This window comes from Podarcis gaigeae (assembly GCF_964106915.1).
Source record: "Podarcis gaigeae genome assembly, chromosome: 2".
NCBI lineage: Eukaryota > Metazoa > Chordata > Lepidosauria > Squamata > Lacertidae > Podarcis > Podarcis gaigeae.
Window position 1 is genome coordinate 36,130,805 of NC_139679.1, and position 14,296 is coordinate 36,145,100.

Sequence of the window (14,296 nt, forward strand, 5' to 3'; positions counted from 1 at the left end):
GAGCAAGCCACAGTTTGATTTTTTTTGGGGGGGGGGGATTGCTGCAGATTTTGTTGCGCCAAGTGATTCACTAGCTTAAAGTTTGAGTGTGCACTTATAAAATGTTTAGTACATAACCTGTTCATTTGTTTTGTCTTTAAACCCTGCTTAAAATATTCTATTGATTGCTTAAATCAGTGGGGTCCAAACGTTTTTCAAAGAGAGCCAGATTTGATGAAGTGAAGGGCCGTGAGGGCCGACCAAAGTTATTGAGCTTCTTTTAGGATTTTACCCCAGCAAATAAACTGCCACAGGGGCCAGATTAAACCAACCGGTGGGCCGGATTGGACCCCCGAAATGGACTTTGGACACACCTGGCTTAAATCGTTTGTTCCTGTAGAGTTGTAGGACAGCTTACTAGCAAGTTTCTGTTCCCACATTAACGTTATGCATTAGCTCTTTTTGTATCATATGTCCTCCCCCACCCCAGCAACTGAGAATTGTGGGATGAGAATTTATACTTAAATATCTGGTAATGAATAACGATTTCCGAACCCTTTACACACAGCTGTTGGATCAAGTATCTGCTTTGCATTACAGTTTATACAAGCTGCCTAGGCAACTAATTTCACCCAGCTATAATTTACCATTATCTCTTTTCCCCTCCACTTACAGTTCCCCTCCAAGTGCTACCCAGGTAACAGCAATCCTTGCACACTCCTCGCAGGAACTTCTTTATCTTGGCACCGAGAGTGGTAATGTCTTTGTGGTGGAGATCCCATCCTTCAGAGTGCTAGAAGACCGGACCATCAGTCCAGATGTTGTGTTGCAACGGTAAAATGAGATGCTGGAGTTGCGCTATCTAGGGATGATTTCGGGGTGTTGTGTTACGCATGAGGGCAAAAAGCCTGCAAGACCTTTGAACACTGGTTATCTTAACATATTAACCTGAAGTAGTAGTATTGGTGCCACCTCCGTGGTTGCTCTGGAAATGTATTCAAGTCCCTGCCTACATGGTCTGACTCAAACGCTTTCTTGCTCCTGGGACTTGCCTGTCGTTTTGGTTACACAGCAGCTTCTTAATTCCAGTGTTCTGGTGTGAATGAGCAGGTCTCTTTGTCCTGGCAGACTGAGCTTCACAGGTAACCAGGAGCTGTACTCAGCCCTGCCCCCCAGTGGTTTGGGGGCATTTTTTTAAAATTTCCCAGTGTGGGTATGGCGGCGGGAGTGAGTGTAAAAGTGCAAGTAAGGTTCAGAAGCTTGTTTTTAGTATTTTCAGGATTCAGCTTTTACCCTTTAGTAATTTAAATACAGTGGTACCTTGTTTTTCGAATATCTCCGTTGACAAACATTTCAGAACTCGAACACCGTAAACCCAGAAGTAAATGCTTCGGTTTTCGAACATGGCCTCGGAAGTTGAACATGTCACGCGGCTTCCGTATTGAGTTTTCTGTACTGAGGCTTCCATATTGAGTTTTCGGTTTTCAAACGTTTCAGAACTCGCACTGGCTTCCGGAACAGATTACTTTCGAAAACCGAGGTACCACTGTACATTAGTTGTGACTACCTTTTAAATACTTCATAATAACTGTGGTACCCTTCCCCAACCTAGTGCTGTCCAGATGTTGCGGGCTACAACTCCCATAATCTCTGACCATTGGCAATACTGTCTAAGGCTGTTGGGAGTCTGGAGTCTGACACTGTCAGGAAAGTAGCTGGTTGAGCTACAGCAATGTTGTCGGTATAAGTCAAATTGACACTTCTGTCGCTTAAGGAAAAAAACCAGAGTGAATAGAATTATTTAATTGTAACAACAGTGACTCAGGACATGGGAAACAATTCCATTGACTGGAGATTTCGGTGCTTCTATGGGAGAATCACAAGGAGCGAGGAGTTGGTGGGAAATGGCATCAAGATCTTTTATGGGAAGCAGTTAATAAATGCAATAAAAAACACCAAATTATCAGAATGCCACCGGGCTGCAGTGGCAGATATAGAGGTTAGGGCAGCATAGTTCGGATGGAAGCTATGAAGCTTCAAGCAGGTGGTTTTAGCCAGGCTATTTTCCAGGTTGCCCAAATTGATCCCTGACACGACAGTGCAAAGGAGGAGAATTTCCAACTGTTTCCTTTCTGTCCTTCCATATATTGGTGGCTTCATTGGTATTCATAATAGTTCATAACCTTTCCCCCTGCATTTCTTCGCAGTGTGCCAGAGGAGTACCTCAACAGAAGGTCCCTTGAATTGGTGGAAGCCTTACGGGAACACCCCCAGAACCCCAATCAGATATTGATTGGCTACAGCAAGGGCCTCATTGTCCTCTGGGACTTGATAAATAACAAAGCAACACACCATTTCCTTGGCAATCAGGTAATAATACCTTCTGGGGCTGTGAGTTGCAGCCAGGAAAGCTTTTCATTCCTGGAATATACAGCAAGGTACAGGGAGAATTCTGTATAGGAAAACAGAACAGGAAAGCCTACTTGAGCAATTTATTATGTATTCTATGTAGCATGTTGTAATGGAGTCCTGGAACCATTTTTTAAATGCTGATGTGGAAGAGACAAACCCAGGAGGTGGATGCTTAACCTTGCAGTTCATTTACACAAAGTCACTCTGAGCTGGCACACATGAAGTTAGTCCCTGGGCTATAGATCTTCAGTCCTCAGAATAAGATTGCATCCATAACTGTGTATAAACTGCACATACCGCCCCTCTCCAAATCCTGTTCTATGTTTGGAATAAGCTTTAAGTCAGGCTTGCCAGAGGCCACCTTTTAGTTTCTGACCCTTCAGTCGGGTACTGTAAGCGCAGGTTTTTCATTTGTTCCCTCGCAACCATGAGGGCTAAGAAACATATTTCCATTCTCCGAGACTTGCATGCAATCCCATCCTCGTGATGGTCAGGTGACCGAATTCTGTGACTAGCAGAACACACACAGTTCTTGGTGGGGTGTTTCTTCTGAATCGGACCGCAGTGGTGATGAGACCTTTGAACTTTTGTTTGCTGATTCTCCCTAGCAACTGGAAAACCTCTTCTGGCAGAGGAATGGCCGCCAGATCATCAGCTGCCATTATGACGGGAGTTATGCCCAGTGGCCTGTCTCAAGTGATGATAGGCAGCCAGAACCCCTGGAAAGCAAAGTGCCTTACGGTCAGTATGGGCGGGGGCTGGCAGTGCATGCCTTCGGAACCGTACATGATTTGACGTGTGTTCAGAGCAGTAAGTCTTTACAACATGGGGCCCACCAAGCTGAATGCCGCCCTCTTGAGGCTCAAACGTCTGAATTGTGCCTGCCTGAGGCGGCAAAAACAAGAGAATTGTTATATTGTGGCCTGCCAAAATGCATATGTCACAAAATATATGTTGTGTAGGCCTTAATTAGAGCTCCACTGAATCGGAGCAGTACCCTTGGCAACTGATGGCATCTGAGGATCAAAGTCTTGCTAAAGTGATGGTGGCTTTCCAGACGTTGGAGCTGCGGGAGCCAGTGGGAATAGTTGGCTTTCTACTGTTAGGAGTGCCTTTAGTGAGTGACTGGTCTGTTTTTAGTACAAGTAGTTTCTCTAGCGTTTGGTTCAGAAGCAACCTTCATTACATGGGTATTCATGGTGCTTCTGATTGCACTGTCTGTGTGGATAGCAAGACGAGGTTGTCAGGGCAAAGTTATGTAATGAGTGCTTTCTCCTTTATATGGGAAAATTAGGGGTGTGTTGCCATACCGTGTCAGGTTAAATGATAACACTAAAAGATTCTCCAGCTACTTTCAATCGTGTGGATTTTTGACTAAAATAATTGTCTTGGATTTGAAATGGTTTTATATGTGCAGTTGTTTTTATATTTGTTTATTGCATTGTGAAATTGCTTTGTGGTGCTTAAAGAAATAATAAATTGACAACAATATAATAAAATAAGCATTTATTTAAAACATGGCATCTTCTTTAAAAATCTGCCCTTCTAGGTCCTTTTCCTTGCAAGGCCATCTCCAAGATTTACTGGCAAACAACAAAGAATGGGTAGGTACTTTGGCAGATATTACAATGCTGCCCATTCTCCTAAGATTCTAGAGTGACCTTTTAGTAACAAGAGCTGAGCTGCTGCTTGCTAGAAATTCTGCAGCTGACTGAGGTGTCAGCAAAAGTCCTCTCTTTATAATCTGAACACTGAAAGCTGATCCACATAATGGAAGGGCAGTTAGAAATTGCCTGCTCTTTTCAATCCACTCAGAAATAATAGTCATAGTTTTTTTTATATAAAAAAATAGGATTTATGTCTTACATTTTACCATGAATTCCTTCCTAGGTGGCTTACAAACAATCCTAAAACAATAACATTCTATATCTGTAGCAATATAATTAAAAAGGAGATAAAAGCAGCAAATAAAAACAGCTAAAAAGCAAACACAGTAATAGTAAATGAGAGAACAGGTGGACTTCTTGAGGCATCTAAAAAATGATGTATTTGGTTCTAAGTGATTCTGCTAAAGGAGATTGTTCCACAGTTTGGGTGCCACCATGGAGAAGGCCCTCACTCCGCTGACCACGGTTCTGACTTTTTGAAAGAGGGAAGGGGGCACACAGAGAAAGGTGCTTGACAATGTTAATTGATGGGTAGTGAAAGCTGGCCTTGAGATCCTGTGCCCAGGCCACTTAGGACTTTAAAACAGCAAATTTGTGCTTCTCTGATTGCTAGAGACTTAAGAGAAATTCTAAAGATTCAGGGGGATGCATTTTGCCACAAGAGAGAATTATTCTGTCTCTGCAGTGGTTTGGTTAGCTTGAAGCATGAAATGCTTTTAAGTAGGAGGAAGGTACCTAAATTGTATATCTGTTACATTTTATTTTTCTCTAAGGCTTCCTTACATTATATTTCAAGGAGGGATGCCACGGGCCAGCTATGGTGACAGGCATAGCATTTCTGTCATTTATGGCAATCAGCAAACTGCCTTTGACTTTACATCACGAGTGATAGACTTCTTTGTTATTGCCAACGCAGATCCACTTGCAGGTATGTGGCGGATTTTGATTTCTCGGGGAGCTTTAGTTGGAACTACATTTTACTTTGAGGGTTCAGATTCTGAGTGCTGCTTGGAGTTGAACTACCCAATGTGTTGTTATTAGCGCCCAGATTTGGGTGATCATTGTGGAATACTAGTTGTGTGTTGGATTTTTTTTGTTTTACAGTATTTTATTTTTTGGTAAACTAGTAAATGGATGATGTTTTGTATTTATAGGCTCCATCTTTTGGGAGCTAAAAATGTAAAGCATTTTGATAGAAATATAGAGAACCTTGATAGCAATTGCAGCTTTCAGCTGTGAAAATGACCATTGGAAATCTTTCATGGGGGTAGGATGCTGTTTCATAGTGCTAGATCAAGTACCGTATTTTTCGCTCTATTGGACGCACCAGACCATAGGAGGGGGAGAACAGGGGAAAATAAATTTTTGTTCTCCCCCTCTAAGTCAAGGTGCGTTCTGTGCGGCGTTCAAGGTACGTTCACCCGAAGCCTCTGGAGCCCAGCGGGAGTTCCGGAGGCTTTGGGTTCCTTTCGGCCTGCTCTTTGGGGCTGGCAGGGGGTGGGATGCGCTGCTTTCCCCACCGCCAGCCTCCAAACCAGGTCGGGTTTGGAGGCTGCTATCCGCAAGCCTTGGGAGCTCAGCGCACCCCAGGCTTCAGGATGCAGACTGCTTTCCGCAAGCCTGGGGAGCCTGGCGGGCACTCCCGTCGAGCTCCCAAGGCTTGCGGATAGCTTCCTGAAGCCTGGAGAGCGAGAGAGGTCGCTGCGCACCGACCCATCTCACTCTCCAGGCTTCAGCAAAAGCCTGCATTTGCTCCATAGGACGCACACACATTTCCCCTTCATTTTTGGAGGGGGAAAAATGTGTCGTATAGAGCGAAAAATACGGTAGATATTACTGAACTACAAACCCGCATCATCACTGACCATAAGCCATGCTGAATGCAGCTTATTGTTTAAGAGTTTTTATACCTCTTGGCTAACAACACAGCATACAGTATAATTTAAGCAGGAATATAAAACAGGTATAAAACCATATATCCATTATAAACACAGCAACACTAAGTCTAAACTCCAACCAGCACCATAATATTCCGTATAAGGTGGAAGTCCAGCAACATCTAGAGGACCACAGATTACCCACTATTACACTAGAGATTCTTCATAGATTGCATCTGCAGTGCTGCCCTTAATTACTCTCCGAGACGTGTATCAATTTATTGAAATTATTTATTCACTGTTATGAAAAGTGCTCAGTGTGGTTTACTGTAAAATCCATTAAACGATAGAATCCAGCGGCATTAAAAGTCAGCACAAAGCTTAACTAAACAGATTGGGACAAACAGCTGGCATCCATAGCAAACACTTCAGTAAACAGGTAAGTTTTCCATGTGTGCTGAAACTGCATCACTGTAGGCATATGACTCATTTAGTTTTACAAACACATGGCTATTAGTGAGAAGGAAGTCAGCCCTGTTCTCCTTGTCCATGAAAACAGACTTTTAAGGTGAAAGGACAATATTTTACCTTCCCACCACAGCTATTTATCTACTTGCACTGGTGTGCTTTTGAACTGCTAGGTTGGCAGCAGCTGGGACAGAGCAATGGGAGCTCACCCCGTCACGGGGATTCGAACTGCCGACCTTCTGATTGGCAAGCCTAAGATTGCTTCTGAGCAAGAGGAGTGGTGTTAGGTGGAGTTCCTCAACATTTTGGGTCTGAGCGATTGTCTCCCAACTTGTTGTTGCACAGCTGTTCACACAGGCCACGTGTGCAACAGGGCATACAGGAACTGAAGAAGGAAGTGCTACAACTGCTGCAGGCTTAGCCCAGGAAGTCGTTCAGTCATCTGAGGTTCCTGTGGTTGGCCAGCTTCCCTGTAACTGACCGCTTAAGCCTAATGGGAATCTGCCTTGGCTCACCTCACATGCTCCTTCCTTCGCTCAACAGAGTGTGAGAGTGGGCCACTCATTGTGCACCAAATCCACTTAGGTTAATGTGTAATGCTTATGTAATGGCTCTGGTGGTGTTGGGAAGCTATTCTTTCACTTACCGAGTGTCCGTGCTGTGGGCAGGATGCTTTCAGAGCTGATCATTTGGGGCGACTTCTTACAATGCGTTATGTAACTGGAGAGGTGGAGGACAGAAATGCTTTGTATCATATCAGTTGTGTGTAAATGGCTGCTTTTCTTGTCCTCTTCATAACACAAGAGCAGGGCTTCTATCTTTTCCAGTAAGTGGGACTGGAAGGGTGGTAAGCAGTCTTTTTTGCAATTGGTTTGCTACTATAGCTGGAGTACAATGTATGCCTGCTGTCTCTGCCTTGGTACTAAATGCACCATTAGAAACAACTCTTTGAGATTGCTTAATGCTACTACTTGGCAACTTCCAACGAAAGGATACACGATCAACTATGCTCAGCAAAGATGACTTTGCTAGCAACGTTAACTTTCAAAGCACTTGGTGCTTGGAAATTTTTGCAGGTGGGGGTTCCAAATAAGTTGTCTTAAGCTTTTATCCTTCCCTAGCAGTTCGAAAGCACGTCAAAGTGCAAGTAGATAAATAGGTACCGCTCCAGCATGAAGGTAAACGGTGTTTCCGTGCACTGCTCTGGTTCGCCAGAAGCGGCTTAGTCATGCTGGCCACATGACCCGGAAGCTGTACGCCGGCTTCCTCGGCCAATAAAGCGAGATGAGCGCCGCAACCCCAGAGTCGGCCACGACTGGACCTAATGCTCAGGGGTCCCTTTACCTTTACCTTATGCTGAAATGTGAAAACTGTGGGCAGTATCCAATTAATTCGTTCTGTCAGCACAAGGGTTTCTGCTTGCATAGTGGAACACCGCCCCCCATGGACCCCCTAAATCTGTTATGGGTTTCCCCCCAACCCTCCGGAGCAGATTTGCAGCGGATGTGAGATGCACATGGGGGAGGGGGAAGTTCCTTTGTGCAAGTGGAAATCCTTCTGCTGAAAGAACAAATTAGTTGGATTCTGCCCTCCCACAAACCCCCATAGCTTAATGTTCCATAGAAAACAAAAGGCTAGCATGTATAATAAAGAGACACTTGATTAGTATACCTGGCATCCCCATATTATTTAATAATTCCCACATTCCAGCCCTATATGATGGATCGCAGTATCTATGGGCAGTGTAGAAATTGTCAGTGGCAACAGATGCTGAAGAACCTTTCTTTAAAAGGAACAGGGTGTTCAGCTCTTTACAAAGGCTCTCTCCTGATTAGAGAGTCATTTGTATGTTTACTCAGAAGCAAGTCCCGCTGTTTTCAGTGGTGCTTGCTTCCAAAATAAGTGTGTGTAGGATTGCAGTTTTAGTCTGTTACCCGTATGAGTGGTGCCTGTTCATTGATTGGCTAAATTTGCTTATGAGTATAAGGAACACATTTCAAGCAAATTGCACCCTTCTGTTGGACTGTGCCTGCTCTGCAATATAGGTGCATACATCAAAAGAGGCATGCTGTCCTATGTGCTTTTCTTAACATAGTGGTTCATACCTCTGTTAATGTATATAATCTGCTGTGAGGTAATTGGGACCATTTTTAAAAAGTCTTATCAGAAGATATTACAGTGGTACCTTGGGTTAAGTACTTAATTTGTTCCAGAGGTCCGTTCTTAACCTGAAACTGTTCTTAACCTGAAGCACCACTTTAGCTAATGGGGCCTCCTGCTGCCGCTGCGCTGCCGGAGCACGATTTCTGTTCTCATCCTGAAGCAAAGTTCTTAACCCGAGGTAATATTTCTGGGTTAGCAGAGTCTGTAACCTGAAGCGTATGTAACCTGAAGCGTATGTAACCCGAGGTACCACTGTAGTTGCTTTAAGTTTAATCCATGCAATCCTACTCCCTTAAAACCTACATGTGGTTTTAAAATGGCAAATACTGAAATGATAAAACATAAAGGGAAGTTGTTTAGGGATGTTTTTTAATGTTTGATGTTTTATCGTGTTTTTAGTATTCTGTTGGGAGCCGCCCAGAGTGGTTGGGGAAATCCAGCCGGATGGGTGGGGTATCAATAATAAATTATTATTATTATTATTAAAGGGACATTTAGGAGGAGGCTTTTTGTTTTGTTTCAAGGAACAGCCTTCTGGAAGCACAACACTCCCAACAGTATGCCTTAACTCGGTGCAGACAAGCGCTTGCCGAATTGCCTCTATCCATTTTAAATTACTGTAATACTTCGATTAGTTTAAAATGCACCGTGACTTCTTCTTTTTGTTGCAAAGGTGCTGTGCATCTCCATGTTGGAGGAGCCACCTTTTGCCAAGTTCATTTATAACGGAAAACAATACGACATGTGATTCTGTGACACATTGTGCATTTTGCTTTCCAAAAGCAGAGCAGTGATGAGTTTCTGGAGCCGGCTGCAGAAGCGGCTTTCCGTTTGTAATGAAATTCTTCTTGTTCTCAAACGGATCAACCGCTCTCAGAACCAGCAACGCTGCTACATTTTAAGCAGCTTACTTTGCTGGGATTGGCCTAAGTTCCTAGAAATGGTCTAACATACAACTAACTGGGTCACTGCTGAGCATGCACAATGCAGTCTGTCTTTTACCCGTTAAAGGATGGCAGATGAAAAGAGTCACATAGCCCACCTGCTTGCATCGGGTCCTTGATTTCGAGTTCTCGGTCATTTCACGTGACTTTTTTTACTCCATAGATAATCTTGGATAAAGCACATAAATGGCCTATTAGGGGTGCTGGCGATTGCACCACAGGAACTTGGATTGGGCAGAAAAATAAAACTTGTGCTTCACAGACGTGCACTTTGTTGTTTTTGAAGAATTTATACCCTGCCCTTCAGCGGGTTTCCAGGCAGCTTTCAAAGTGAACATTTCAATACAGCAAAGATGAAAGCAGACATGAAAACACCGTAATATAAAAGAGCAGCCTAAAGGAAGCGGGAGTAAAAACAAAAATTCAAAGCAGCTTAAAAACAAAGCACAGATGATTGCAGGGTGGGGAGCCCATCAGCTAAGTTTGACACACAGTAAAACCCACTGGAATTAATAAACATGCCTAAGTTAATGAAATTCAATGGCTCTACTTTGCGTAAAGCTTTTGAAACTACTTTTTTGACTGGGAAAATAAAATATTTTTGCCTACTGCCTAAATGACACCAGATTAAGCTCTAGTTGGGCCTCCCTTCAGAGCCAGATTTAGGGCAGTGCGGTTGGTTCCCTCGCACTGGGCACCAAGCTGAAGGGGGTGCTATAACTGTGATGCGCAGAATGGAAGGCGAAACGTAGGGACACCGAATTTTGGTCTCACAATGCACCACTGAAATTTGAAAGACCAAAGTCCACCTTTGCTCCCTTGAAGAGAGTATTCTGCAATTGGAGTGAACCACTGAGCAGAGCAGTCTGTTTCCCGCTTCATGAAAGCAAATTGTTCTGGTGAAGGGCTTTGAAGGCCGAAATCAACACTTTGACTTGAGCCCTGGAACAAATGGGGGAGACGGTGCAATTGACGAAACCACAGGCGTAATGTGCTTTTGAAAATATTTTATTTGATATGTTCTTAATCCGTTTAAAATGTTTTACATACGTATCTTCTTTCTTTTTTAAAAAATTGTATTCTTTTGCTGCTTGGTTATTTGCCTCCATTGGGAGAAAGGAAAAGATAGAAATTCAATAAATAAAATGTATATAGTACCATCTTTATATTTTCTTTTTTGCCAGGGGCAGGTCTGACTGGTTTCTTTTCTGGGGGATGTGTGGTCTAAACTAGACCCATGGAAGCAATGGGGGAAGGATGAAAATAGAGACAAGGGTAGAGAAGGGGAGGAATTGTGTGATTATTTCAAGATCCATAATGTAACTAATATTGCTGAGCCCCAAGCCTAGATAAACCATGCTGCTTATTTGTGTCCACTGATGAAAGTACTTCACGATCATTTTCTCCCTGCTGCCTCTCCCCCAGTGAAATGATCGCTATTTATTGATTCCTTTTCCTGCAGAATTTGATGACCCATCTGCCATGGTGGTGCTAGCAGAGGAAGAGCTAGTAGTCATAGACTTGATGTCTCCAGGCTGGCCACCGGTCCAACCCCCGTACCTGGCATCTCTTCACTGTTCAGCCATCACATGTTCCCACCATGTCTCCAACATCCCTCTCAAGTTATGGGAAAGGATCATCAGTGCCGGGAGTAAACAGAACTCCCAGTTCTCTAATATGGTATGGCTTGCATGCATGAACGTTGGAACAGAATGAACGAGTCCCTTTCATATTAATACTGGATTTCACACTGCATCTGAAGTCCCGCTTGAGAGATAGAAGGCACAAGCAAAGGATGAGGCCGTTTCAGCAATGTAATCTTGCATTCCAGCCTGAGTACTCAAACATAATTATGGACCCCAGACCCAAATCTGTTTGCTTTTCTCATTTATTGCATTTATATCCTGCTTATCCCCCCCCAAGAAGATCAGATTGGCATATGTGGCTCTTCTCCCCTATTATCTTTGTAACGAACCCTGTGTTAGGCTGTAAGAGACTAGCCTAAGGTCACCTGGTGAGCTTTCATGACTGGGTGGGAATTTGAACCTGATCGCCCAGGTCCCAGCTCAGCATGCTAACTATTACACCACACTGGCGCTCTTGTCCTGGGGCACTCTAGGAATAATGCATTTTTTAAGGTCTCTGCCTTCCTTGGGGAGCAAGGCCTTCTATGTTCACTGACTCTAGAGGTCCTGGGGTGCTCCAGTGAGATCTTGCAGGTTTTTCCAAGTTCCCATGACATCTTGCACAGGGACATCTCAGACCTGGTGCGTGGAGAGAGCCTTGCTTCCCAAGCAAGACAGAGAGCTTAAATGCTCTTTTCGTGCTAGGAAGACGCACCACAAAAAGCTCTCTGCTTTGCTTGCTTTTAATTTGCGGGGTTGCAATCAGCAGCCTTCAACAGCATATGGTTGAAATTGCTGAAGTGTTAAACACGTGTAGGATGCAATGTTAAAGGTAAAGGGACCCCTGACCATTAGGTCCAGTTGTGACTGACTCTGGGGTTGCGGCACTCATCTCACTTTATGGGCCGAGGGAGCTAGCATACAGCTTCCGGGTCATGTGGCCAGCATGACTAAGCCGCTTCTGGTGAACCAGAGCAGCACACAGAAACGCCATTTACCTTCCCGCCGGAGCGGTACCTATTTATCTACTTGCACTTTGACGTGCTTCCAAACTGCTAGGTGGGCAGGAAGGATGCAATGTACTGCACAAGAAAACATGCTGAATTATATTGTTAGTTTGCCTGCGCAACTTGTCACAGAATTCAGAAATTTAATAACTTTAATTTGGGGGTGTTTGTGGCTCAGGGACTGAGGATCTGTTTTGCATGCAGAAGTTCCTAGGTTCAGTCTTGGGCATCTCTTCTCCGAAACCCTGAGAGCCACTGCCAGACAGTGCAGCTAGAAGAACCAGTCTTCTGACATCTGTTTTAAGGCAGCTTCTGTGCACCCCACCCTAATCTAGATTTCTGGTTCCCTCTGTTGCAAAGGACTCTGGCTCTGAGCTCACATCTAGATGCAGACAAGCAAATTTTACACGTTTTGTACACTGCTGAGAGATCAGAACACTTGAAGTCAATATTCTGCACCCTGACAAAGTTGTAGTTGCTGTGGGTTCAGTTTCAGAAAGCCCCAATAGTTACAGTTTGCAAATATTTACAAGCTTTCTGCAGCAGCAGCTGCTTACAGAAAAAAAATGTAGGTTAATGGATTCCTCCCCATCTTATATTAAACCTTAGCATAAGGAAATTGGCTAGTAAAACCTTAAGAATGTATGCCTTAATCCAAACAAAGCTTAATCTGCATAGATTTGGTGTTCAATGCTTTCCTGCTCCCTCTGTGTCTTCATTGCTTATGTACTTCCAACTTTGCATCCATTCTGTCCCAATTTCTGTTTTCCTAGCAATGGCCAATTAATGGAGGCACCAGCAAGGCTCCAGATCCTCCTCAGAGAGACTTGCTGCTTACTGGGTAGGTATGAAAACAGACGTTTTTCCTCTGGTTACCATTCTGGAGCTTCTGACCTCACGTTTTGTTTCCACCTCTGCTTAGTCAGTCCAATACAGCATGTGAAGATCATCATTTGTGCAACAGCCGTTAAAGTGATTACCATTTTGAACTTGGGTATTTAACACTTCATTGGTAATGAACTCTTCTGAAGGCAGAAAGTTCCAAAACAATTACCTGTTTGTGTGCGTAGATGTGTATAAAGTCTCACATCAAGCAGATGGGATGGAACAATCGTTTCGTTTTGCCCCTCCATATGTCTTTCTCTGTACGCTAAATAGGGCTTTGTTGTTGCTTTTCATCTGGAATTTAAAATATATGTATCCTTAATACTCCTGCAAGGACGAAAGAGGTTTCCTGTCAAGATCCCTGTTAAGATTCTCCCAATTAATGGTCCAGGCATCCTGCCAGCCATGCTAAAAGGATAACATTAGCATACAGGAGCTAGAATACTCAGTGTCCCTGAGAACCGAATGTACTGATGTTGTGGAGAGAGGATTGAACGTAAGAGCCCGTCACCAGACTTCGTAAAACCCAGTGGGATACAAGCTAATTTCTGGAATGTCGCTTGGTGTGTTTCAAGCAGCAGTGATGCAGGGGGAGAATTCACGTTGATTCACCCAAGCAAGCTTGGTGCCTCAAGTGCCGCAGCATAATGTTCTGTGTTACTTATTTAACACTTTGTATACCACCCCGCAAGTTAACGTGGTTTTACAGTTTTGGAATAATGGCTGAGGATGTAAGAGGCATGATACAATAGAGGACAGAGGTGCCAGGTTGCCCCGCAAATTGATGGAGGAGACAGAGTGCTCTGGAGGAGCCAGCCACTGGAACTTCGACACACAAGTCGTCGGACATTGTGTGCAGGGCCACCTCAAGATCGAGGGGGCCTGTTCCCCTTAAAACAAATACTGAGGGAGCCAAGGTGTCTTTGCCCCCCACCCCAGGTAAACGGCGTTTCCGTGTGCGGCTCTGGCTCGCCAGAGCAGCGTGTCACGCTGGCCACGTGACCCGGAAGTGTCTCCGGACAGCGCTGGCCCCTGGCCTCTTGAGTGAGATGGGCGCACAACCCCAGAGTCTGTCAAGACTGGTCCGTACGGGCAGGGGTACCTTTACCTTTACTTTGGGAGGAGGGGGGAAAGCCAGGTCAGGTGCCAGCCGTTTAAAACTGTTAAAGAATGACCAGGCCGAAAGGTCACCACAGGAGATTGCTTGAGGAGAGGGGAGGAGCCCAAATGGCAGCTGGTCCCAGCTGAGCTGATGGAGCGGTCCTTGCT

At 44.4% G+C, this 14,296-nt stretch overlaps 1 protein-coding gene across 10 annotated transcripts in view; it reads left to right on the plus strand.

Annotated features, from left to right (window-relative positions):
- Positions 1-14,296, plus strand: part of LLGL2 (LLGL scribble cell polarity complex component 2) — a 68,731-nt gene that overhangs the window by 33,906 nt on the left and 20,529 nt on the right. For all 10 annotated transcript variants that reach the window (XR_014560951.1, XR_014560952.1, XM_083725648.1 and 7 more), the window contains exons 6-12: positions 655-813; positions 2,187-2,349; positions 3,000-3,132; positions 3,941-3,995; positions 4,832-4,986; positions 10,973-11,190; positions 12,916-12,983. Coding sequence is in view for 8 of the 10 variants with exons in the window: in XM_083725648.1 (XP_083581774.1) it covers positions 655-813; positions 2,187-2,349; positions 3,000-3,132; positions 3,941-3,995; positions 4,832-4,986; positions 10,973-11,190; positions 12,916-12,983 (951 nt within the window). In the remaining 2 variants the exon portion in view is untranslated. The remainder of the gene's footprint in view (positions 1-654; positions 814-2,186; positions 2,350-2,999; positions 3,133-3,940; positions 3,996-4,831; positions 4,987-10,972; positions 11,191-12,915; positions 12,984-14,296) is intronic.